The following is a 27,642-nucleotide window of genomic DNA, read 5'->3' as shown; positions in this document are numbered from 1 at the left end:
ATCAGTGTGTCATCCGTGTGTCCATTTGTACCATCAGTGTGTCATCCGTGTGTTCCTTTTTACCATCAGTGTGTCATCCGTGTGTCCGTTTTTACCATCAGTGTGTCATCCGTGTGTCCTTTATTACCATCAGTGTGTCATCCGTGTGTCCATTTGTACCATCAGTGTGTCATCCGTGTGTCCGTTATTATCATCACCATTTTTCATGGACACATAAGTAAATAAATTCCAAAGCTTCTCCTGCACTTTGCAGTGTTAAACACGTACAGCACACCGATGACACACAGGGTGCTGTTTTTCATGGACACATAATGTAGACTTGTACTGGCCCTTTTCATCCGTAATACCGGAAAAAAACCAACAAGTCTCCGAGTGTTTTGCACAGGCACACGGCCCGTGTAAAACACAGACATGTGACCATAACCATAGACTATAATGGGTATATGTTGTATCCATGAAAAGATAGATACAACACGTACATGCAACACGGACGTGTGAATGAGGCCTTACAGCCAGTCTTGCATGTCCTTTTTTTTCTTTACTTATTTGAAAAGCGGTCTGATTTCCCTTTTTTTATGTTAGTTTTTACAATCAGCCTTTCATCAGAGCTTTTCCACGGTTGAGTAGATTTGAATGGGTAAGTTTGATTCATGCTGAGTCTAACTGGTACCTTAGCTGTAGGTGAAAAACACGGAGAGAACACATATGAGAAAGCTGCATGTGTAAAGGAAGCTGGTTCATCAATTCACGTCAACACGGAGATTAGATGCACACCTCATAAATATATAATTAATTACAGTAATAATCACATAGCCAGATAAGGTCTCTCTGAACTTTTCATCATGAATTGGTTTCTGATTTAATACATAACGTTTCAGTACTTCTTAGAATCATAAAATAACTGTAAATAATGTTACTAGACACTGGTATATTATTAAAATATAGAAGTATTATTTTACATATGAAATTGTAATTCCCAGTTAAAAAATATTATTTCATCAACTTGTACTGGAATATATCTATGGAAAGTAGTACAAAAATAATATAACTCTAATATATTTGTATTACAGTATACAGTATTCTCATTAATAGCATTTAAACCATAGTGATTCAGAGATCTGTGCCGGGCAATGACCAGTGCGAGAGGGTCAATTGCGTTCATTTGTCATTGTCACTAATGTGTGAAGTCACCAATCTAGTCCTGGATTTGTCTTCGTTCCGGTTTCAGTCATGGGGCGGCGCCAGCTTTGGTTCAGTCATCAGTTCAGAGTGGCGGCTGTGACCACGCCCCGGCCCTAACTGACCCCCGGCCCTAATACAGATCCAGTATTAGTTATGGCCAGGGGCGCGGTTACAGCTCCCGCTCTCTACCCTCAGACCGGTGACTGAACCCGCACCGGTGCCACAAACATGACTGAAACCGGAACGCTGCCGGCTGGAATAAAGTTAATTTAATCCCTCCAGTGTCCAACTTAGTGCAGGCGCCAGGCAGGTTAATAACGCTATTAACCGACAGATTAACCCCATAGCTGCAGGTTGATAGCGTGTTTTTCTGGTGACAGGTTCTCTTTAAGATAAAGAATAAGGGAATATAAATATAGTGAGTTCATCAAAGTAAAAGATGTATGACGGCAGACTTGTTTGGTAAGTTATATGTCAAGATGTAGATAAATATCTTATTATTTAGGAATCTAGGATTTTTTGCAAAAAAAAAATCAATAAATAAAGGAATCTTTAATATACTTGATGGAAACATTAGATAAATTATAAATACTTGAACATTCCCCCAGGTTATAAGTTCAATCAGTGCATACAGCAATGACACTCCAAGCAGAATGTTTTTTCTTAAAGTAAATTTAATGTCTAAGGCCGGGGTCACACTTGCGAGAAACTTAGACAAGTTTCACAAGTCAAAACCTGGCACTGCCACCGGCACTCGGATTGGAGCGTTCAACTGCATAGAAAAACATGCAGCGGCACGCTCCGGTTCCGAGTGCCGGCGGCAGTGCCGGGTATTGACATGCGAGACTCATCCAAGTTTCTCGCAAGTGTGACCCCGGCCTAAGTATGCAAGTATGTGCACACATTAAGTATTTGGGCAGAAATTTCTGCACCATTTCTGAACCTCTTGGCAGGAAAAACAAAGCAGCAAAGACACGTTTTTTTGCTGTGTTTTTGCTGCATTTTTGGGTGCAGATGTTTCCCACTCATTATTATGAGTGAATTCTGCAGCAAAAACGCAGAAAGAATTGACATTCTGCTGCACCAAATCTGCAAGTCACAAATAAGCAACGTGTGCAAGAGACTTCAGGATTCTCATTCACTTTGTTGGCACCAGGAAAACCCATTAGGCCGGATGCTCACAATCCAGAACTAGTAGTGCATGTTCGCTGCGTCCACAGCGCGACCTTCTATTGAGCGCAGGCGAATCCGCATGTGTGCACTGAACCGCTCGCATTTACCGCATACAATACATTCCATTGATGTCATTTCTGTTGCGAAGACTAGCGTTTCTGCAAGAGAAATTGACAAGTTGCAGTCTGGAAAGACGTGCCGCATGTCAGTGTCCGCGGGTGAGCCGCAGGCGATTATGCACGCATAGTGGACGTGGGATTTCTAGAAATCTCATCCACTATGCTGTAACATCTGACCGCTGTGGGTTGGACGCTGTACAAGTACACAGCGTCTAACCCATAGCAGTTCCTGAACTTGGGCACGTACCCTTAAGTTTCCTGACAAATCTGCACTGAAGTATAGCAGCAAAAACACAACATGTGCACGCAGCCTAATGGTATGTGCATGTGTCAAGGGTTTTATTAATCTTAGAGGATAAATAAGACTCAGGACAATCCAGTACCATAAATTCCACGAAAGAACAAAGTGGACATAGAGCTGATGAGTGAGTCATGTTACCAGCTTGGTGACTTACTTTTTAACCCATCTTTTATGTACTGTATGTTTTGTGAGTAAATAAAGGAAAAAATATATTTGTAATTTTGTATACCTTGGTTCTGTGAACTTTATTGTTTTGCAGGATAAATATCTTTAAAGGGTTGAAAGTTACAAAAATGTTGATGCCCTTTTCACGTCACCCGACTGCTGTAGTTATCCACAGACGTTACCAGTCAGGTCACCAAAGAATGGGTCATCATCCCTTCCTGTACTGGTGAAGGTCATGGCAGTGGTCTACCATGGAGAAGCAGGGGTTAGAATAAGTGAGAAATAGAATGCTCCACTGGACTCCATATATTTAGGGTTAGGCTGGAATCAGCCCAGCATATGGCATCTGATGCGATATGCTAAGGACACTCGGCTCCAGCATTGCTGCGAGTGGGAGCCAAATGTCAGTGCCCTGTGCTCTGATCCTCTCGCATCGGATAATCGCAGCACAGGTGTGGAGGAAACAGAGAAAGTAAGTTCTCCATCTCCTCTATTGCCTGTCTCAGCTTATATCAGACTGTAATGGGATAACATCCGAGTGCAGTCCGATGTTTCACATTCACCCATAGACTTGTATGGGTGCGAGTGAGCCGAGTCTCACTGCCAATTGTAGCATGCTGCGATTGTTCTCTAATGCCGAATGGGCATGAGGGAATAATCGTAGATCTGAGCTGCCCCATAGTATAACACTGGGCCAAGATGTTTTATCGCATTACTCTCTGCCGTGTTATATGGTAGGGTGACTCCGGTCTTATTCTCATACAGGCTCTGTTGAAGTCCTTGAATATGGAACTCCTTGTGCATGCAGTTCAATAGAACCAATATGACAGTACCCTGTACTACAGGCTCAGTACACAAGGCTTTGCCTTGTTCATGAACCTTTAGATTTTTTTGCCTACATTACTATAAGGTTAGGGTCGCATAACTGTTTTTCTCTCATCCAAGAAAATTGGTCCAATTATGCTAATCACACTCTGGTCAGAGTCTGGTCAGAGTTTGATCAGAGTATGATCCTAGTTTCTCAGATGTGGTGAACAAAAAAAATCTCCATCTTCTCCACTGAATTTACCCGAGTACGGTCTGATTTTTCTCACGGACCTATAGACTTGAGTGGCCGAGGTTATCTTTCCTTTTCATAAAAGTTGGTCTGCACTATAAATTTTGTGCGACCTAGCTACATATCTCCTCATTATGTAAATTATTTGGCACAGCATAGAAAATATAGATGATATTCTTTAGATATAAGACATTTTGCCATCTTGCACAATATTTCCTGGAAAACATTTGATTAGAATGTGGAAGAATTTTTTTTGCTGCTCCGTAATTTAGGAAACCAGTGGATCCACCATTGAAATCCTGTGTGGTATCATAGCAGCTTGCCAGAGTATCACTTTAAGGGTTCGTTCACACAAGCGTATGCATCGAATGAGTGCTATCTGATGTTTTATCGGATAGCACTCGGACCAATGTTATTCAATGGGTCAGTGCTGATGAACGTTTTTTTTCTCATACCAATTCGGTGCTGCGAATGGCTCCGATAATGGGATTACGCTCACCAATGCAAGCCTGTGGGTAGGGCCGGACTGGCCATCTTGCAATTCTGGCAAATGCCAGAAGGGCCTGTCTGGTTGTGGGCTGCCCTGTCTGCTACATTTTTAACAGAATCGGTGTTCTTAAGACACCCATACTGTTAAGAGTTGTGATGGAGCACAAAGTCTCTGACTCCGTCACTTACCCCAGCAGGCTATGGGTAGCATTAAAAATATTGGTCTTGATATAAATCTTGATTTCCTCCAATCCAGGGTAATATTAGTAATATATCTCATCTGTTTCTTGGGGACAGGGACATCATGGGCCTGTGTGATTTCAAATGCCAGGGCTGAATTTCAGCCCAGTCCGTACCTGCCTGTGGGCCCATGGAAAACATCAGACTACACTCTGATGACATCTGAGTACAGTCCGATTTCCACATACTCACACAATGGAGAAGATGGAGAACTTTTGTACTCCATCTTCTCCTAACAGTGTGCTACCTTCTCTCATCCGAGAGAATCAGATCTCACTAAGCTGACACTTGGATCAGAGTTTGAACAGCATATCATTAACACAATTGATCCGATTCTCTCTGAGGAAAGAATATACGCTTGTGTGACCCCAGCTAAAATCTTATCCACACTAGTAAATTGGTGAAATCTGATCTGTTTATATGAGCCAAACATGTATTTTCATTTGCACTAGTTGCAAAGATTTATGGAACATTCATAGGACTTGATATATCAGATGATCAAGGGTTCAGTCATTGACTATATCAAGATTTTATACTTTATTGGTCAAACTGTATCTTCCCTGGAATGCATATAGTATATTTACAGTGTTCATTTTTGGCAATTTCCTGGAAATTTAGGTTTGCAAAGATCAAAATAATAATGGGTGGTGGCATGATTCCAACACTGAAAATTTTACTACTCCTTGTCTACAATATTCAGTAAAGCTTGCAATAGAACATCATCTCTATGCTTGTAAGACTTGTTTTTATAGAATCGATCAATATAGTCATTGTATAGACTGTTCTCTCTGTCCTTTACATCTGGCTGCTTGCTTATTTTATCCAGGGCATAATAATAGTGATGCTTAGGAATTTCTGTTTGCCCCCATGCATAAAAAGCTGCCTCTTTGTCAAAAGCATTCTTCAGAAGGCGTAGCATTGCTTCAGATTTCACTGCATCCTCCAGTCCGTCATTCTCTGGGGAAGTTGTTGGTTTTGCTGTAGTTATTTTTTCGATAGTGGGTTCCTGAAATTATATGAGACGTTTTACTTATTGAACCATGGTTCATGCTACTTTAGTGTATTAGAATGCTACCGTAACATATAATTTATCTTTGTACTGTATAGATATAAGGCTAGTTTCACACTAGCGTTCTTGGACGCAGCGCAGGGCCGCCGCTAAGCCCCGCCCCGGCCGTGCCCCCTCCGGTCAGTTCCTCCTCTGATTGCATGAGTCTGCATGCAATCAGCATATCCTATATTTAGCGTTGGATACGCTGATCGTGTGCTGACCATGCGCTGGTCTGATTTTGCTGGTGATGCGCCCTTTTGGCGCTGCACCCAGCGCACAAAAACGCGCTGTGTTGTATTTTGTGCTCTGGGCGCAGCGCCAAAAGGGCGCAGCACCAGCAAAACCAGACCAGCGCATGGTCAGCACATGATCAGCGTATCCAATGCTAAATATAGGATACGCTGATCGCATGCAGACTCATGCGATCAGAGGAGGAACTGACAGGAGTGGGAGTGGCCGGGGGTGGGGCTTAGCGGTGGCCCTGCGCTGCGCCCATGAACGCTAGTGTGAAACTAGCCTAACAGATCATTTTTTACACTGCTTCTGGGTGGGTGAATATTTCTTCTTGAAAGGGAACATGCAGGACTTTGGCAAAAAGATACGGTAAGCAGGTAACCTCTTATTTTGACATCTATATATCGCAATAGGCGCGTGGAATGATGTGCTCCTCTGCCAGAGGGTGTTAAATGCCATTTTCTGAGATTGACAGCAGCATTTAACAAGTTTACAGCTTTGAGCAGAGCTTCTTTTCACTTGCGACTGTTAACGGCACATGATGGCTGATTAAATTAGCCATCATCTGCCGGGAAATATGCAGGATCAGTGTGCGAGCCCGCATAAAAGGCAGGGACACGACTTTTGTTATATATGTATGTCAAAGGCTGTGAAACAGTTAAGGAGAATAATTGATTATGATACACTCTAGTACCCAAGTACAAAAAAGAGGCCTGACAACCACAACAACTTTTTCAATGTAACGACATTTTGACAAATATTTTTGAATTCCCATATATTTGAATGGAGAGAGCTTGCGCCGACACAGTCAACTTTTCTGTGGGATGAGTGTTGGTAGACACAAGTTCTTGAAGAAGTGCGGTGAACTAAGGTGGGACTGAGATCTATTAGGCATTTATGATGTATCCTGTGGATATGCTATAAATATGTGAGATGTGAATATCCCTTTAGAAGAAAACCAATAAGCGAGCATGCAAGTGAAGTCTATGGGTCTACCCATAGTCTATTGCCTACCTTTTCAGCATCTACATTTTTCTCAACACCTCTTCGATCATTCTGGACAACATTGTAGGAAGTATACACTCTGGGAAGAGTCATGTGATCTGGACGGGTTGATGTTCCATGCAGAATCAGCTTCCAGTTAACGATCCTTCCTTCATTTTGCTTTCTATCAGACTATATTGTAAAAAGAAAAACGTATGTTCACATTTTGGCTGAAAAATGTGATTACAATAACTTGCATCGAAGGGCTGACACACAGAACAATACTGTGACACCGTCTCACTTCTCTACATAACACAGTACATGACACAGATTGTACAACATCTTTATACTTACAACATCAGAGATTTTGACTGTCCATGTTCCTGCTGGGTCTTCTCCCCAGGTGTGGACAGACATAAAGTCCCAGTTTTTGAAACCATTAGTAGATGTATCTCTCTGTCGCTCAGTCAGTAGAACAGTTTTGGTTCCTGAATACAAAAACAGTAATTGTTAGATCAACTTATTTTTCTAATGTCTTATATGGCTGTATAGCTGATGTGTCACTCTCATGTGTTTTGTCAAATACCTGATGGTGACGTTAGTGTGATGTGAAGATCCCCCCGGCGCGTATATTCAATAGTTGCCTCCAGCTGCAAGTGCTCTAGTGACGTGATGTAATTGTCTTGCCCTTTACAAGCTTTTGTGGGAATCTCAATGGTAATTTCATCTTCTGATTTTAAAAGTCTGAAAATAAGAATTTTTATTAGATATTATGTTTCCTATATTTAAATAACCGTGTAATTGACCACAAATATCAGAAATGAAAGGTACAAAATAGTATAATGTTATAATAGAGTCTGTACTAAGCCTAATTTCTGGCTCCACCACCTGCCATGATCCACTTATGTCGGTGTCATCAAATGCCTTTGAGAGACACCATTAAAGTAAATATGTTCTGTAACTAGTACCCCAATATATTTAATATTCAGCCAGTAATTATTTTTCTGTATCCCTTATCTGAAAATTCATGTTATTATGTGATCTCTTTGTGACCCTCTGGAAATTACAAAACTTTAAGTTGTCACAGGGAGGTCACCATATCAGTCGCTGGAGAATCCTGTGTGATGAAACTGCATAGCTTTACCAGAAAAGTTCTTCACAGGTAGAATAGGGGGACATTCCAAACTCGCAGTCACTGATGATGATTATACAGCTCCTGTCACACAGGTTTAAAGAGAAGCAGTCATCAGAAGTGAGCTATTGTTTAAATCATGTTTGTGTGCTAAATGTATTTTTTGGCAATGTTTTTTCCATATCACAATGTGTTTTAAAAATTAAAAATAGACATTATTAGATTTATGGGGTCACATAAAATTTCTACATATGGTAAAGTGTAGTTGTAATGCCTACAATCCGCTGGAGTGATTCATTTGCTACAAAAGTGCACAAAATTATATTATTTGGTAATTGTGAAGCAATTAGTTTAATATTATACAGTACATTATGTAAAATTTTACAAGGGGATCCCGTAGGAAGATCTTGTCTCCTGAGTGGTTGATTAACTGTTTTACTATGATATTATTGTTATAAGGCTGATATTGCGACTCTACTGACTACATTTTCTCAGTGTCAGCTACTTATTTTAAGCCTCGTAGACTAATGATATGTTACAAACTTCCATGACATTAATTTACCCCATGACATGAAATTATAGGAGTGTAAGCAGGATGATAATTTACTTAATTATCTTTGTTTGACTTGTGCAGTTATCTATTGCGGGTGAATACATAATAAGAGTTTTGGTATAAATGGAACAAAATTAATAATGTCATAGAAAATTCTGGTAAATATTTTGGTAAATATAGCTTGCCAATTTATTAACGAGCCTGGAAAAGTAGTTTGATAGAGTATGCCAAAATAATCTTTTATTACCCAGTAACAACCACAGCCATACAGTACACAAGATCCTTATTTGGTACCATTATAATAAATTCCAGTTTCCGAGATAAAATAGTTTGAAATGGTTAAAGGCATCATACAGGTCACTGTATGTCCAATTTGGAGGCTGACCTCACCTGCGAGACGCCCCCTAGTTGTTGGGGAAGATACCGTTTTCACAGAATTGACTTTAAATTGCACAGTCCTTCACACTGTAGCGACAGTGTCTGGATTAGCAATGCAATTTCCTCATTTTGTTGTTTTTTACGTTATTTTGAAGATACGTAAAATGTAATTCGAGCAATATTTTTCATTTAAGGACTGTCTTTGGCCAAGTGAGGGCAAAAGCCTCACCTTGATCTTTCCGGTGAGGCCATTCTTGTAAAAGTTTTGGAAGCCTTGATCTAGATAACTGTATAGCAGGTACGGACTGGGACGGAAATTCAACACTGGCATTTGAAATAATACAGGCCCATGGTGTCCCTGTCCCCAAGCACCAGATGGAATATATTACTAATATTGCCCTGGATGGAGGAAAGTAAGATTTACTACATGACCAATATGTCTAATGATTCCAGTGGCCTGCTGGGATAAGTAATGGAGTCAGCGACTTTGTGATCTCTCACAGCTCTTAACAGTATGGGTGTCTTGAGAACACCAATTTTGTTAACAATGTTGCAGACAAGGTGACCGATGACCAGACAGGCCCTTCTGACATTTGCCAAAATTTCCAGATGGCTAGTCCGGCCCTGCTGTATAGTATGGGCAAGTCAGCAGGCAGGCAGCAGGGAAATGAGGATATGTCACAAGCAACATATTTATCATAACATATAAACACTAATATTAAAGAGACTTTTAAATTATTTTAAAAAATTGTGCTGCCATTTTATATACTCTTCATATTACACTGCAAAACTGTGCATGAAATCTACGTACAAAGAAATACAGCCTGAAAAATAAGTAAAATGGACTATTTTATTGGACTTTTAGGATACCCACATAAAAAGTCTGACTTTTTTTGCGCCTTGCAAAGTTGAAAAACTTGGCACTCACAGATAGTGGAAAAGTAGAATGTTTTATGTACCGATGCAATCCACAGTTGTACGTGTATTATGTTTCGGTCAGACCACAGACCTTCATCAGATGCACAGATTGCCATAAATGGAAATAGAGGAGAAAACTGCAGAGCAAACAATCTACTTTGCAACTTTCTGAGTGCCAAGTTTTTCAACATAGCTTCCTGACGGAATATCACCCTTCTTGAGCACCGACCATTAACAAGAGTACCTTGTCTTGACTATATATTTTTATTGTTCCTGTCACCAGTGATGTGGCTCTGTACTGATTAGGCTAAGTGCCCATTGCATCTGTGCACTTTGTCTACAGTATATATTGGGAGCTTTGCCTGACATATACTGTGTAACATTTTCATAGACCATCATTCATGAGACGGAGACTTTCAGCCTTCATCTGGCCGCTATACGACTGCAGACCATTTGTTTAACTGTATAGAAAGTGCAGCCACTGCAAAGAAATGTATGAACTTATAGACCTTAGAAAGGCCACAAACGTAGTTTGTACCTAGCCTTAGGATCCGGCTAGATATGACCACCGATCATATGAATGGCTGTTTACACAGGCAGGGCAAAGTAAATGATGAGCAGCAAGCGATTTATAATAAACTAGCTGAAGAGCCCGGTGGTGCCCGGGCATAGTAAGTAACTGTGGTTAGTTATAGCAAATTATAATTATCCTCCATCCCATAGTCCCGTGCCCATATACCCATCATACATATCCACGATCCCATAGGCCCGTGCCCATATACCCATCATACATATCCTCCATCCCATAGTCGAGTGCCCATATACCCATCACACATCCTCCATCCCATAGTCCCATGCCCATATACCCATCATACATATATATACATATTCGCCATCCCATAGTCGAGTGCCCATATACCCATCACACATCCTTCATCTCATAGTCCCATGCCCATATACCCATCATACATATCCTCCATCCCATAGTTCCGTGCCCATATACCCATCATACATATCCGCCATCCCATAGGCCTGTGCCCATATACCCGTCATACATATCCTCCATCCCATAGTCCAGTGCCCATATACCCATCACACATCCTCCATCCCATAGTCAACCATTATGACATCATAATGAGCGGCGGGGCTTGCAACCTATGATGACATCAGCGTCGCCATGGCAACCATTATGACATCATAATGAGGGGCGGGGCTTGACACACACACATTTTTTTCCCCATTATGTAGATAGGGGCAAAATTGTTTGGTGAATTGGAACGCGCGGGGTTAAAATTTCTCCTCACAACATAGCCTAGGACACTCTCGGGGTCCAGACGTGTGACTGTGCCAAATTTTGTGGCTGTAGCTGTGATGGTGCGGATGCCAATCCCGGACACACACATACATACACACATACATACATACACACACTTGAACTTTATATATTAGATTGCTTGTCGCACATAAGCAGCCATTGTTCTTTGTAGTGCGAGCCCAAGTTACACAGGACAATGCACCACCAAGAATGATTATCTTTCTTGCTGCACAAAAGATTCTTTAAACCGATTAACATCAATAAATGAACATTTTTAAGAGCGTTCATTCACGATGATCTTGCAGTGTAAATTCCCCTCTACATACATTACTGATCCAGGCATGACCGGTATTCTAATCACATGATGGAAATAGAAAAGAGGGCACAAAGATAATCAACTCTCCATTTGTCTTTAATTTTCTTTAAGGTTACCTTGGGGTGAAGTCACTGTCTTTAACAATACACTCTTTCTTCTCAGGAACTCCTTTCCATGTTTTAGGATCTGCTAAATTCACAAGTTCCTTAGCGTTCAACAAGCCAAATCCAAATCTACTGTTCACCATGAGACCTGCTCCATTCTTCTTCCAGCCAGAGTTATTAGCCAATGGATCATACTCGCTTGTCCAGACCACAAGATGCTGCATATCTCTCCATGTTAGATTAGGGCTGATAAAATATTTAAATAAAAAAAAACAAACCTATAAGACCCAAGTTTTTCAAAGGCCATAACAATAGCATTTTGCTTTATCAACATATGGCAACAGTGTTATACTAAGATGGCAAGGGCCCACCAGTAACATCGACTCTGAAAGCCCACTGTTCAGCAACATGCAAATATTACATTACCCTTATTCACAAATTTCCTTATATAATAATAAGCTAAGTGCTGTGTTGAATGTACGATGAGAAGCTGCTTTTGTTTGTACATAGTGAATCAAATGTATTTGGAAAACTAGTGCTTATGTTGGGAGGGAAAGTAGTTTTCTCCTGCACAGGGGCCTACCAGGGGATTCACCTATTTCCCGGAGGGCCAGTCCAAGTCTGTAAAGCAACAGCCTTAACTTCACATGACATAACAGAACAAAAGCTCCATGTATAGCAATCTTATGCTGATGAATGTGAAAGGCAGAGTACTGTGAATGAAATTACAGTTATTCAGTTCAACCTATTTGGGTTCAACACTTGAAACTGCATTAAAATGATCTTCTCAAGGAACGGTCCTCTAAGGCTAGGTTCACATTTGCGGTTGAGTATGCAGTGTATCGTCTGCAACCGCAACCGCATGCAAAAACGCATGCAAACGCATACATACGTTTCCGGTTGCGGATGATTGGCAAGTTCTATTTTCCCGGTGAATTTTTGAATGTACACAAGTCACGCCCAATGGGCATGTCTTATGTAAAGTCTTGCATATGCAAACACAACGCGTACGCATGTGCTTGTGTACGCATGCGTTCCCATATACTGTAATGCGTTGTTTAGACGCATCCCTTCCGCAAAGGACTGCATGCGTTTGGAGGCAGCAATTTGCTGCCTCCAAAATTGCAACAGGTTGCGTTAGCCCCGCCCCGCCGCACAACCTGAAACGGCGCATGCGTAAGCAAGTGCGGTCGAACGCATACAAACGCATGTATCTGCGTCCACAACGTTAAAGATGGGAAAACATGACGCATGCAGATGTATGCGTCATAAACGCTGCGGACACAACCGCAAATGTGAAACCGGCCTAAGAGAATGTAAGCCAAAGTGAATGATATATAATAAAACCGAGATCTTGTCTAAACAAAGGGGTTATCATCTCAAGAAGGTAGACTTATGGAGAACTTTAAGGCTGTGTTCACACGTAGCTTTTTTTTGCGTTTTCGCGGCGTCTTTAAACTCGCGATTTTGCTGCGAAAACGCAAAAAATAAGAATCCCATGCAAACCTATGGGATTCCGCAATGCTGTGCTAATGCTGCGGATTTTTCTGCGGTGGAATCGCATCGCGGAAAAATACTCAGCCTGCTCATTAATTTTGTGGAATTGCGGCGATTCTGCACACATAGGAATGCATTGTTCTGCTTACTTTCTGCATGTGGCTGTGCCCACCATGCGAAAAGTAAGCAGAACATTTGCGGATGGTACCCACTGTGTGGAGGAGAGGAGACTGTCCTCCAGGCTCTGGGTACCATATCCCTGTAAAAAATAGAATTAAAATAAAAAAAATTGACATTCTCACCTTCCGATGTACCTCGCAGCGTCAACAGACCTCCGCAATGCTCCCAGCAGGTCCCTTTCCCAGTGATGCATTGCGGCAATGACCTTTGATGACGTAGCGGTCTCGCGAGACTGCGACGTCATCAAAGGTCATTGCTGCAATGCATCACTGGGAACGGGACCTGCCGGGAGCATCGTGATGATCGGGAATGCTGCACTGGACGTTGGAAGGTGAGAAAAACACCATTTTTTATTTTTTTTAAATTATTTTTAACATTAGATCTTTTTACTACTGATGCCGCATAGGGAGCCTCAATAGTAAAAAGTTGGTCACATTAGTCAAACACTATGTTTGACGAGTGTGACCAACCTGTCAATCAGTTTTCCAAGCGATGTTATAGATCGCTTGGAAAACGCTAGCATTCTGCAAGCTAATTACGCTTGCAAATCGCTAGTTTTTCTGTGGGAAATAGGCAGGAATTAAAAAGCGGTTTTCTCGCATATTTCCCATGGAATGGAATTACTGAATTCCCGCGGAATTTTCCGCAGCAATTCCGTAACGTGTGCACATAGCCTTACTGTAATCGAGCAAAGAATTGTCCTTGCAGAGGACATTGATTATTGAAGGTAAAATGAAACACAACTCTTCTAAAGGTGTAAGTGATGACAGATTATATTATATTTTATTATGATTTGTTCATTTCTGTTCTAGCTTGACTATTAAAAAAAACATAGAAACAGTGAATTGCAGGATACTTCTGGCCTTACTTTTGCTCCAAAGCCAAAGCAAAGATTCCAGCAGCCAGAGGAGCGGACGCAGACGTGCCTGTATGTGTTTCCGTGCAGTCATTATGTAGATCTGCACTAATCTAAAGATTGAGAAAAAGAAAAAGCAGCATAGTAAATCAAATAAATATTTAGTTCTAAAAAATGTTTAAAAAATGTAGGCCGTGTCCACACACTGATTAGTTTATATATTTAGAAAAGTTTCTGACATGTATGTTAAAATGACAACTGTCAGCCATTTACCATATTAAAAGGATATGGATTTTACTAAATCCTGCAGGATGGAAAAGTATGTGATACCTTATTCCATACCTTTTTTTTTTTGTAGTACAATATTTTATACCGGTTAGTCAGGAGAAAAAAATAAATTTTTATTGGCTTCTGTCTGGCATCAGAGATCTTTGGACAAGATAGTGTGTATATCGAGAGCTTTCCCGGGATACACCCTATTCAGAGAGCAAAAACTACGTATGAATATACGGTAGTCTTAATTTGTAAGCAAAAATAAATGATTGCATTAGAAATATTTTCTATTAAATTACTGGATAAAATAGAGAATTATCTAAACTATGCTAAATATATTTAGGAACCAACCTTCTCAGTCAACTCTGAGAAAAGTTTCTTATGTAAAATCCAGTTTTAATGACTTAAAGGGAATTTTTCAGTAGGTTTGTCTCTCCTAAGCTGTCTATATGGGCATGCAGGTCATGGAAAGCTGAGTAAAATGATACCTTTATTTCTGTGCTCCGATGTCTTGTTGTGTAGAGAAATCCACATTTTTCTTATATGTAAATAAGCTTTTCCAGGCTATGGAGCAGACACTGTTTTGTATTAGAATCTGCCTCCAAAGATTATTGTAAATGAAAGGGAGCGTCACCAGTGTGATGTGTGATGAACATTCACTGCTGTCTGGAACTCACTGCAGAGCTGTGTGTGATTATACCTGACACATCTGCAGGTTCATCTCAGCATCAGCTTCCAGCTAACAGGCAGTCAGTGCTGCAATACAGCACAGTTGTGAGAGCTGCAGCAAATCTGCTTGCAAGAAGACAAAGTTCAGTTCTACTGTAGTGTGTCAGTTACTTGTCTCAGGCTGGTAATGCCCCCTTTTATTTAAAAATAATCTCTGCAGGCAGATTCTCATTCATGTCAGTGTCCGGCCCATAGCCTGGAAGAGGTCATCTAATATATAAAGCTCAAGTGTGTGTATGTATGAATGTATGTGTGTATGTCCGGGATTGGCATCCGCACTGTCGCAAGCTACAGCCACAAAATTTGGCACAGTCACACGTCTGGACCCCGAGAGTGTCCTAGGCTATGTCGTGAGGCGAAATTTTAACCCCGCGTGTTCCAATTCACCAAACAATTTTGCCCCTATCTACATAATGGGGAAAAAGTGTGTATCAGGCCACGCCCCTCATTATGATGTCATAATGGTTGCCATGGCGACGCTGATGTCATCATAGGTTGCAAGCCCCGCTGCTCATTATGATGTCATAATGGTTGACTATGGGATGGAGGATGTGTGATGGGTATATGGGCACGGGACTATGGGATGGAGGATATGTATGACGAGTATATGGGCACGGGACTATGGGATGGAGGATGTGTGATGAGTATATGGGCACTGGACTATGGGATGGAGGATATGATGTGTGATGGGTATATGGGCACTCGACTATGAGATGAAGGATGTGTGATGGGTATATGGGCACGGGACTATGGGATGGCGAATATGTATGATGGGTATATGGGCATGGGACTATGGGATGGAGGATGTGTGATGGGTATATGGGCACTCGACTATGGGATGGAGGATATGTATGATAAGTATATGGGCACGGGCCTATGGGATCGTGGATATGTATGATGGGTATATGGGCATGGGACTATGGGATGGAGGATAATTATAATTTGCTATAACTAACCACAGTTAGTTACTATGCCCAGGCAGCGCCGGGCTCTTCAGCTAGTTTACATTAAAAAAAGAGTCAATATCTCTGGAATAAAACATCAGGTTGCAGATATCAACATATAATTTTATTCAGCTTCCTATGATCTACATGCCCATATAGACAGCTTAGGAGGGTTGATCCTATTGGTAGATTCCCTTTAAAGGGAATATTTCTAGAATTGCAAGTTATCACCTATCCACAGGATAGGTGAAAAGTGTTTGATCACTGGAGATCCCACCACTGGGCCCCCTTCTGACCATGTGAACAGTGGCCCCATGTCCCCTTTTAAATAGAATGGATGTTTTACATGTGCCCTGTCCCTTTATTTAAAGTCTTTGGCAGTGAAGGAGATTGACAAGTAGCAATGGTCAGTTATGTTCATCAGCGGTAGAAGCTCAGCAGTCGCTTATCACTTGTCCTGTCAATTTTTTTTAGGCCAGAAACCCTGATCAATAAATCTAAATATTTCTTCCTATGCATTTGCTTTTAGTAGGAATCATGTTTAAATATATATTTTTCTACTTACAATTCTCTGATCTTTGTAATCCCCGCTACTGTATGCTGTAGCTAATGTCGATGAGCATTTCTCTGCATACCAGGGTGACCGCCCTTGTTGGGAGGCACTGCTGATAGAGATGGTGTAGATGCTGTCTGTGTACCCGTCACAATCACAGTTATCCCCTTGACGGCCACCATTACCAGAAGCCCAGACATAGATGGAACCTTTTCCATTTCGGCCCTATCGATAGAAACATTGCAACATCATTATACTCTGACTTTTGCTAGTTATGTATTGTGTTCTATATCTGAATGACAGTCTAATGCATAATATATTGGGCACTAATGCACTTTACTATTTCTGAAGATTTATTTTGAAGATTATTATATTTTTTTCCATTAAAATCTTCTTATGGTGAAAATTCAGGACGTACAACCTGTAATAAAAATTGATAAAGCAAATATTGGACTTAAATAACTACGGGATACAATGCACAGGGACACTTTGACCCCATTTATCATCTTTTTAGAGTAAAAGTTTGGATTTTAGGCATTTTTATTTATAATGACTTTAGCACCATTTGACATTTGTAATTATGACGTGTTGGTATGATTTTCTTTATCCTGATTTTGTCAACTACCTAATTTGATCATTTGCAATGCAAAGTTTTTGTGCAATGGTTCTCCATGCCCATGTGCAATACAAAATGTATTATTTGATTGTGCAATTGAAAACTAACGTAGATAGTTTTAAATCCAAGTGATAAGATCGTGTAACATTTTACTCTAAAATTTGCTAAAAATGAAAAATAGCAAAAAAAGCATTTATAATTGTGCAACAAATTTATCAAACATTGCGTACCATTTTGCTCAATTATGTGCAAAGATCACAAAAGAAAGCAGAAAGACAAAACAAAGAAATAATTTAAATGCAATTGATAAACTGAGACTTCTACATATACTTGCTGTACAGATACATAGTATGAAAAGGGAAGTCTACTCCTTCTACTGAGAATATAATGTACATACTAGACATGTAATATGTAACTGGGTGGCATCCGCCAAGGACAGGATTAAAGGGAACCTGTCACCCCCCCAGGCATTTTGAAGTAAAAGAGCCACCTTGTGAAGCACTAATGACGCATTCTGTCAAGGTGGCTCTTTTATTTGGTGTCCCTTCCTCAGCAGAAAGAAGCGTTTTTAAAATTTGTCACTCATACCTGAAGCTTGATCTGGGGGCAGGTCTTCCCCCCCGGGAAACAGACACCTCACATCCATCAGTCATTTCCTCCTTTCCTTTTGGCGTTGCCTCCTCAGCGTTCTTTTTTTTTCCTGGCGCCTGCGCTGTAATATTATTTCTTGGGCATGCGCAGTTAGCGTTGCCCGTCCACTGACATCACATGATGTCTTACTTATCGCGCATGCTTCTTTCTGCGGTGGAAGGGACGCCAAATAAAAGAGCCACCCTGACAGAATGAAGCATTAGTGCTGCACAAGGTGGCTCTTTTACTTCAAAACACCTGGGGGGGGTGACAGGTTCCTTTTAAACTGTGAATAGCTAAATAACAACCTTGCCATAGCTGTCACTCAACATTTGTTAGTTTATTACTTTCATTCAAGACTAACATACTCAGAAAAAGAGAATTAAGTCATTATTGGATTTCCTACAAGAAGATAGCTCAGTGTTTTATATGTATAGACAGAATTTTATATTTATCTAAAAATTCTCCATGATCTTGTCATCTACTGTTAGAGACGGAGGAATCGATTCTCATGTATTCAATTCATTGGCCAGGGAAGTAATCTATGACCGCTTTATTGGAGGTCTGCATAGCTCCTTACCTTCCAGCATTCCCACCTTTTCTTTTGATTAGCCTAGCTGGCACCACAATATCATTGTGGCATGATGCACACGACATTGTACCATCCTAGGCTAATCAAAAGAGGAGCTGGGAATGCCAGGTGGTAAGGAGATTCACAGGCCTCACATACAGCTCTCAGCTCTCGCAGATTACTGACCTGGACGATAGACCAAAGTCCTGTTTTTCCCATCTCTACCTATGGCAGATGTAATATATCTGAAAAAATACATCAAGGGGAAGTCTATGGGCCTGATGCATCAAAACTTTCACTCCAGAATTCTGTCATAAAAGCTTTAAAAACTCACAAAATTCAGGAGCTACTTAGAATTGTGTCTAAATTTTGTAACTCTTCACGGGGGGAGGGGCATGGCAACCGCTACTGGTCAAATTTTAGATGAGTAGCAGCATTTGCTATGCCACAAATTGTGCTCCAGCAGGAGCTGAACTAGGATTTGTGGTGAGGCATACACAGAGAGGTACGCCGCTCGTCCGCAGCAGCTGATTCATGTTGAAGCATACGCCTCATCATGAATCAGAAGCGTCTGACTCCAGCATATCTCCTCATCAAGACTGATGTGACTAACACAGGTCTTGATGATTCGGGCCCTATGTACTTAGGTAGAATTCATTCATCTCGGCTTTGTGCAGTGGATGATTTTGCAAACTCCCCTCTCCCGCTCTCAGACCACATCAAGAACTGCCAGGCTGCTCAGGTCACCCCCACTTTCCAGACTTATAGAAACATACAGGCCATTAACACCCAGAAACTTATGAAGAACTTGCAGTCTTCATTGGCCCCTATCTCCTCCCTCTCATGTCCTGATTCTGCATTGAAGCATTACAATGAAACACTTCAAAGTGCCCTGGATGAATTTGCACCTCCTATACATAGAACACCACAACACAGATGGCGACAACCCTGGCACACCCTGAAAACACGTTTCCTGCAGTGGTGCTCCAGGTGCGCCGAACGTCTGTGGAGAAAATCCAACCTACCCGAAGATTTCATCTATTATAAGTTTATGCTTCGTACATACAACACTGCCCTTCTCCTCTTAAAACAAACCTATTTCAACACCCTCATCACCTCACTGTCCAATAACCCTAAACGTCTCTTTGACACTTTTCATTCTCTACTCAACCCAAGAGTACAGGCCCCAACCACGGAGCTTTGAGCTGACGACCTGCCCAATCACTTAAAAGAAAAAATTGACCAGATCCGACAGGAAATTATCTCCCAATCACCTCATACCATGCACTGTCCTCCCTCCCCCACTGCATCTAGCTCACTCTCTGATTTTGAACCAGTCACAGAAGAAGATGTAAGCAGGCTCCTTGCATCTTCTCGCCCAACCACTTGCACCAGTGACCCATTTCCGTCACATCTACTCCAGCCCCTTTCCCCTGCTGTCACCCCTCACCTAACTAAAATATTTAACCTCTCTCTCGCTTCTGGTATCTTTCCCTCCTCATTTAAGCATGCCATCATACATCCACTACTTAAAAAAACATCCCTCAACCAAAACTGGGCCACTAACTATAGACCTGTCTCTAATCTTCCCTTCATCTCTAAACTCCTGGAACGCCTGGTCCACTCCCGTCTTATCCGCTATCTCTTTGATAACTCTCTTCTCGACCCTCTCCAATCCGGTTTCCACTCTTTACACTCTACTGAAACTGCCCTCACTAAAGTCTCTAATGATCTACTAACAGCTAAATCAAATGGTCATTACTCCATGCTAATTCTCTTGGATCTCTCTGCAGCATTCGACACTGTGGATCATCAGCTCCTCCTCACTATGCTCCATTCCATTGGCCTCAAGGACACCGTTCTCTCCTGGTTCTCCTCCTATCTCTCTGACCGCTCCTTTACTGTACCTTTTGCTGGCTCCACCTCCTCTCATCTTCCCCTTACTGTTGGGGTTCCTCAAGGATCAGTCCTAGGCCCCCTCCTCTTCTCTTTGTATATTGCCGCTATTGGTCAAACAATCAGTAGATTTGGTTTCCAGTACCATCTCTACGCTGACGACACCCAATTATACTCTTCTTCTCCTGACATCACGCCAGCCTTTCTAGAAAACACCGGCGATTGTCTAAACGCTGTGTCTAACATCATGTCCTCACTATATCTGAAACTGAACCTGTCAAAGACTGAACTCCTTGTGTTTCCTCCCTCTACTAATGTACCTATACCCGACATTGCCATTTCTGTGTGTGGTTCCACTATTACTCCCCAGCAACATGCCCGCTGTCTTGGGGTCATACTTGACTCCGAGCTTTCCTTTGTCCCCCACATTCGATCACTGGCTTGCTCTTGTTATCTGCACCTCAAAAACATTTCTAGAATTCGACCTTTTCTTACTTTTGACTCCGCAAAAACTCTTACTGTTTCTCTTATTCATTCTCATCTCGACTATTGTAACTCTCTTCTAATCGGTCTCCCTCTTACCAAACTCTCCCACTCCAATCTGTCTTGAATGCTGCTGCCAGGATCATATTCCTCGCCAATCGTTACACCGATGCCTCTACCTTGTGCCAGTCATTACACTGGCTACCCATCCACTCCAGAATCCAGTACAAACTTATTACCCTCACCCACAAAGCTCTTCATGGCTCAGCACCACCCTACATCTCCTCCCTTGTTTCAGTAAACCATCCTACCCGCGCCCTCCGTTCTGCTGATGACCTGAGGTTAGCATCCTCAATAATCAGAACCTCCCACTCCTGTCTCCAAGACTATACACGTGCTGCGCCAATTCTTTGGAATGCACTTCCCAGGTCAATACGATTAGTCCCCAATCCTCACAATTTTAAGCGTGCCCTGAAAACTCATTTATTCAGACTGGCCTACCGCCTCAACACATTAACCTAATCTATCCCTATGTGGCACAGCCAAAAGTTTTTACCATAACCAGGTTTCCCCATCATGTTCCCACATGCTTTATGCATCCATTAGCCCTCTGTGTCTGTACTGCTACACACTTAACATTATGGCTGGTCCATTGTTATGATTGAGTCACCGTAGGAGGCAAAAACAGAAATGCTAGCTAAGTCCAGAAAACCAGAGAAGTTGGCAGCTATCGGATTGCAGACCCCTGAACCTATCAACTCAACTAGCAGTAGCCTTGGGGGGTTCCTACGATGCCCTAGACCCCTCGATCACAGCCGGAGAATTAAATAGACCTAAAGAAAGAAAGGGGAAATCTAAACTTCCCCAGAGCAGACCCCAAAGCAATAGGCAGCCCCCAACATATAATGACGGTGAAGCAAGATGAAAATACTAACACAGACAGAAAGATAGACTGAGCAAAGACGGGGCCCAAGCTAACTAGATAGAAAAGGACAGGAAGGCTGCTGTCTGCAATCCGTGAAAAACCCTATGAAAATAAGGGCCAACAGACTGACAGTGAAAAAGGCCCTGAAGACGCTAGGCTTCAAAAAAGCTATGTCAGTACTCAGGAATATTCTGAAGACAGAGCTACAGGCAAAAGGAGATTCAGCTCACCCCAGCAGGGAATGGCAGAATACAGAAAAGCAAGGAAAACAAAAAACAAAACAAAAATGCTAACAGGCAAAACAGAAAACTTAGCTTTAAAGGAGCAGGAATCAGACTGGTGTCCTAGAAGTCCACAGAGAAGTCACCCGCAGGGCAGAAGGGCGTCGGCAGCCTTATATCCAGTCCGTGACTCCACTCAGCCAGTCATCCTCATTAGGCTCAGGTGCCTGATAATCAGGCTCATTACCTTCCTTTACCAGAATAGGGAGTTCACCAGACCTCAGTGATGAAGGGGAAAATCAACTCACAACAGTCCATACAATCAGGGCAACTGTTACCACCCACCTTTCGTGTCTCCCTTTTTTCCTCATAGATTGTAAGCCTGCGAGCAGGGCCCTCATTCCTCTTGGTATCTGTTATGATCTATGTGATTATTGTTATGCTGTAATGTCTATTGTCTGTACAAGTCCCCTCTGAAATGTAAAGTGTTGCGGAATATGTCGGCGCTATAGAAATAAAATTTATTATTATTCATTCATTAGAAGTTGTGGAAAGCCTAGTCATGGAATGACATACAACCACTAGTTGAATATTCTTTATCTACTATATAGAAACCACATGTTCTTGCATTGTTCATTGCTGGAATAACTGCAAAGCTTGATCTGACCTAGTAATTCCTTTCTTACTGATTGAAGTAATGACCCAGCTGCCCAAGTGCTTTTCACATGTTCTTACTTCAGAGGACTATTCTGTTCACCACTATTTTCTTGTAATTGGGTTAGTGAAAGGTCTTTTGTGTCATTTTGTTCTCATCTTTCCCACTTCTTTATGCCATAATTTTCTTTCTGTGCTCCATATATTGTGTCTTTTATAGACAGCTTTTGTTCTGCCCCACGCCAGTCTATTGAAATTAAATTATGTCTTTGAAAGGCAAAATCAGACTCAGTTTTTATGGAAATGTCCAATTTCAGCTTTCCACTAAATTCAATAGGCAAGTTGCAATAAAAATGTTGCCCTGAGTTCTCTGTATAGAGTTGCACATGTACATCCATACACCAGACTGTGCTGGACTGTTGTACTCAATGGGACCAAAATGCTGTTGTACAGATGTATTAGGTGTGCAAACTAACACAACGTACAAAAGGATCCCTACATATCTTAGATGAGGGGTAAAGTATATCTACTGAAATATAAGTATAATAACCTTTAAAGGGAAGCTATCTTTAGTAAATAACCTTTGTTTAAATCAGGTTTTCTTTAAATGTATTTTATTTTTGGCAATGCTTTTTTTTCATATCACAATCTGGATTAGAAATAAAAAATGGAAATCTTTCACACTGACTGCTGGGGCTATTTTAAACTCTACCTTTCTGTTGTTTCAAGAAAGAACACAAACAATAGTCAACATGAACAGAGCCTGACTCTCTTTTTGTATTAAAGTGTAGGGAAGTGGACTGACCTATGGACCTGTCTGAAGCAGGAAAGTGAATGTAAGATGTGCAGTAAATATACTTGACGTGAACTGGTGTATACATGTGGGGAGACAGCTAGAAATAGTGAAAGATGGTGAAGTACTGGGTTTTGGCCACTAGGGGGAGACAAAGAACAGCAGGGGAAGGAGACAGTGCAGTACTAAGGTTTAGCCACTAGAGAGAGAGCCCAAGGGAAGCCAGTCCAGGAGGAGGAGTTCAGCGGAGGGGAAGACTGAAGGAGGAAGAGAATGAAAGAGGAAGAGCTCCGGAAGGGACTGGAAGGAGAGACAGTCAGGGGGGTGGCCCTGCCAGCAGGAGATCCACAGGACAGAGGAAGCCCGGGGGTACCAGACGGACGGACTCAGACAGGCAAAGCGCTGTGGTGGTAGGCCTAGGGCAACCACAGTGATAGAACTGCGAGGGACTTCAATTTAGGAGAAGAAGGTGGAAGGTACCCGGGCCTGTTTGTACGGAAGCTGTCATGCTGCTGGGGTCGTCGGGAGGACGGCCAATAAAGAGGACCTGTTGAACGTACACCGGTTTCTATCACCTGTCTGTTTGCGGTGAAAAAGGGACCACCCTCCCAGTCGGCGCACATACCTACAAAAGCATCTAATGAGCGTGTGCAAATGTAATTGTGAAGGGAAAAGGAACAGTCAGTGGTGACATCGCCTATTGTGAATGGTGGATCCTGTGTTATCAGCTGTTTGGTAAGGTGTCATCTGTCATTTTAATCTTGCCTCTGATGATATGAAACCTCATATAAAAAGCCCCAGCAGCCTTTTTTTTACGTGTAAGACAAACATCTGATTTAAGCAATAGATCATTTTCTGAGAAAAGCTTCATTTTAAACAGATTTTATAGTGACGGAGGAGGGAGCAGTATTTACTGATGCCTTATTCATGGCGGTGGTAACAATGAAACCTCTACAAATTTTTCAGGTAACATTACCACTATATAGACCAGATTTTTCTGTCAGACACCTCCTTTGGCACCTTATCTCCCACATAAATGAAGGTCAAGTCGTGAACGAGTGTCTAGAGTGGGACACAGGAAAGATATATATCTTTGTACCGTGTTAGCCAGTAGATAGGAATTAGTCTAGCCTGATGAAGAGACCTGAGTAGTCTCGAAAGCTTGCAATGTGTAACCATCTTTTCAGTTAGCCATTAAAAGGTATCAACCACTGAGGACTCTCAATTCTAAATATTCTTCTAGAGTGGGACAGAAGCTGAGCCTGCCCCATACCCAGCAGATACTGGCTGTGATACTCAATATAGCTGAGAAAAATGACAGATCTGCACGGCCTCATTGCCTGACACTAGTCCAAGTGCAATCCCTTTGCTTCTCGCTATGCACTCATGCGATTTATACGGCCCTAACAGCCCCATACAGATCTCTCAATGCGACTATTAACCTATTAAATGCCGCAGTCAATCTGTGACCATCATTTTCAGTGCGCCAGCATCGGGGTGCGCTGTTCTAGATGCTCATCGGCCCCCACGATCACTGGGCTTCAAGGGAGACCATGATTTTTAGGATATACAGTAATATACAGTAATCCTGTTGACTATATTATATAGTATAGTGATCAAATGATCTCAGGTTCAAGTCCCCTGGTGGGACTAACATATACAATAAAAAGTAAAAAAAAATAGTTTTAAAACATATTAAGAAAACATCAAATCACACCATTTTTTCCAATTAAAAATAAGTGGTAGACAACAGAAAATCACGTATTTGAAATCACCACATCTATAAAAGCCTGATCTATCAAAATATAAAATTAAGCCAATTAGTAAACAACATAAATGTAAAAAAACACACCAACATTGAGTTTTTTTATCGCTGTAAAAAATGAAATAGGAAGCAAATAAAATATCATATATATCCCATAATAGTATCAATAAAAATAACTGCTCACCCTGCAAAAAAAAAGCCCTCACACAGGTCCATGCATCAAAAAATAAAAATGTTACAGGTCTTGGAAAATGGTGACACAAACCAAAAAATGTTTTTTTCGCCTCTAAAATAATAAAAGAAAAAGCTGGACAAGTTTGGTATCTCCTCCATAATCCTACCAAACTGGAAAATTTTGGTGCCATGTCATTTTTACTGCACAAAAAATGCCATAAAAACAAAAAAATAATGTTGGAATTTGCTTTTTTTGCCAATTTCACCATACTTAGAATTTTTTTTCCATATATTATATGGTAACATGACTGGTATTCAAAACAACAGCTCATTGTGCAAAAAAAAAAACAAGCCCTCATAATTCTACGTGGACAGAGAAATAGGAAAATTTATGGCTTGTGGAAGGAGGGGGGGGGGAAATGAAAATGCAAATATACGAATTTGAATTAAATCATGTTTTTGTTAAATGTATTTTTCAAAATTGGGTATTTTTTTGTTTTTCAGATCATAATCTGTAAAAAAAAAAATTGCTAATTTTCACACTGGCCAATGGGGCTGTAGCAATATTCTGACTCTGACCCCATGTCTTGTAATGAAGCTTTTTAGAAGCATGTGCAATAGTCTTTGTGAAGGGAGATGGAGCAGGGACACCTATTTTGATTGGTGGATCCTGTGTTATCTGCTGTGTATAGAGTTGCTAGCTGTCACTGTAATTGTGCCTCTGATGATAAGGAACCTGATGAAAACTAGTTGTGAAAGGAAAGGAAGAATGAGTCTAAAATAGTCCGAGTGGCCAGTGTGAAAATTGAAAGATTTCTATTTTTGTTTTTAAACAGACTGTGACATGAAAAAAAGGCATTTAAAAATATATATTTGCAGCAAAAAAACAAATTGAATCAAAGTGTAGTTTTCTTCTGATACAAAATGGCTTTATTCAGCCAACTCTGTTCTTATATGTACTGTATGGATAGGTTGTCATGATGTGAATGTGGCTGACCTGGGGCTGAGCTATACTACCATACATACCTGAATGAAAGAGTGTCAGTGGGTCATGTACTATAGAGAAGAAACCACAGCCATCCAGAGGGCTAAATGTCTCTCTCCTAAGGATATGTATATCTTGGATACATCTTAGAGCAGAAAATGGCATATAAATGCTTTCATTTGATTGTGTGATCATCTGTTTAATAGTCTTTAATTACATGTTTTTTTGCAGTATCTTACCTGTTTGATACCATACTCAAAGGCTTTTTGGGCCAGTTTCCCAGGGCCTTCAACGGTTTTTCCATCATCATTTGGCCCCCAGCTGGCACTGTAAATGTCCACATGCTGTGGATTAAACCCAATAGAACTTGCTTCAATGGCATCAGTCACAACACCATCCAGCATCCGAATCCCTACAATAAACAGCACAAGTTGTACATTACACGAAATGAAAATAGCAAGAAGGAAAAGTTGTGGAATTATGGAAATTACAGTAAGGATAGACATATTAATGATCTGCAAATTATGACAAAAATTGAAACAGATTTTTCAAAACATCCCAATTTAATCAATATGGAATGTGAGTACCTTGTGCAGAAATCCCCACCCTTACAGCCATTGGATTTTATCAAGAAGGTTATCTGAGGAATGTTCTGGCTCACTGAATGCAGAATATCATCAAGGTCTGCTACTTGCATCTCCTTTTGCAATTGTCAACAAACGATGTGCAAAATGCAAGCACAGTCCATAGATACTGCAGGCCATGGTAGCACATTTATGCTATGCAGGCTGCGCACAGTAGTGCAAGCGACTTGTAGTCTGGTCTTGTGTTGAAAACAGTTCTTATGACACTTTCATGTTCTCACATGACGACCTCTTAAGGGCAGCATCAAAAGCGTAGCATCCAGATGTTTCAACATAGTGGATGGGATTTCTAAAAAACTCATGTCCACTATGTGTTTATGTTCACCTGTGGATCACCCGCGGAAAGTGACATGCAGCGCGGGTTTACGAGCCACAGCATGTAAATTTTTCTTACGGAGACGCTATATAGAATGTATTTGGATACGGTAAATCTGCATGGTTCATTGAACACATGTGGACATACCTGATTGATTAAAATGTAGCATTTTGGACGCAGTAAATATATGCTGTGACCAAAGCGCTGCTACTTCCTGATTGTGGGA

General features: G+C 41.2%; 1 protein-coding gene across 2 annotated transcripts in view; it reads right to left on the bottom strand.

The window, feature by feature from the left end:
- Window positions 1–818: 818 nt before the first annotated feature.
- PCSK1 (proprotein convertase subtilisin/kexin type 1) overlaps window positions 819–27,642 on the bottom strand; it is a 100,046-nt gene continuing 73,222 nt past the window's right edge. For both annotated transcript variants that reach the window (XM_073541822.1, XM_073541903.1), the window contains 8 exons: window positions 26,696–26,868; window positions 16,756–16,968; window positions 14,257–14,357; window positions 11,724–11,957; window positions 7,582–7,739; window positions 7,350–7,483; window positions 7,026–7,187; window positions 819–5,732 (listed from right to left, as the gene is read on the bottom strand). In XM_073541822.1, coding sequence (XP_073397923.1) covers window positions 5,403–5,732; window positions 7,026–7,187; window positions 7,350–7,483; window positions 7,582–7,739; window positions 11,724–11,957; window positions 14,257–14,357; window positions 16,756–16,968; window positions 26,696–26,868 — 1,505 coding nt within the window. In that variant the 3' untranslated portion in view covers window positions 819–5,402. The remainder of the gene's footprint in view (window positions 5,733–7,025; window positions 7,188–7,349; window positions 7,484–7,581; window positions 7,740–11,723; window positions 11,958–14,256; window positions 14,358–16,755; window positions 16,969–26,695; window positions 26,869–27,642) is intronic.

The sequence above is a fragment of the Dendrobates tinctorius genome, unplaced genomic scaffold, assembly GCF_039654945.1.
Source record: "Dendrobates tinctorius isolate UK_male_01 unplaced genomic scaffold, ASM3965494v1 ptg000003l, whole genome shotgun sequence".
NCBI lineage: Eukaryota > Metazoa > Chordata > Amphibia > Anura > Dendrobatidae > Dendrobates > Dendrobates tinctorius.
The sequence above is the reverse complement of the archived record's forward strand: the minus strand, read 5'-3'. Positions and strand labels throughout refer to the sequence as shown.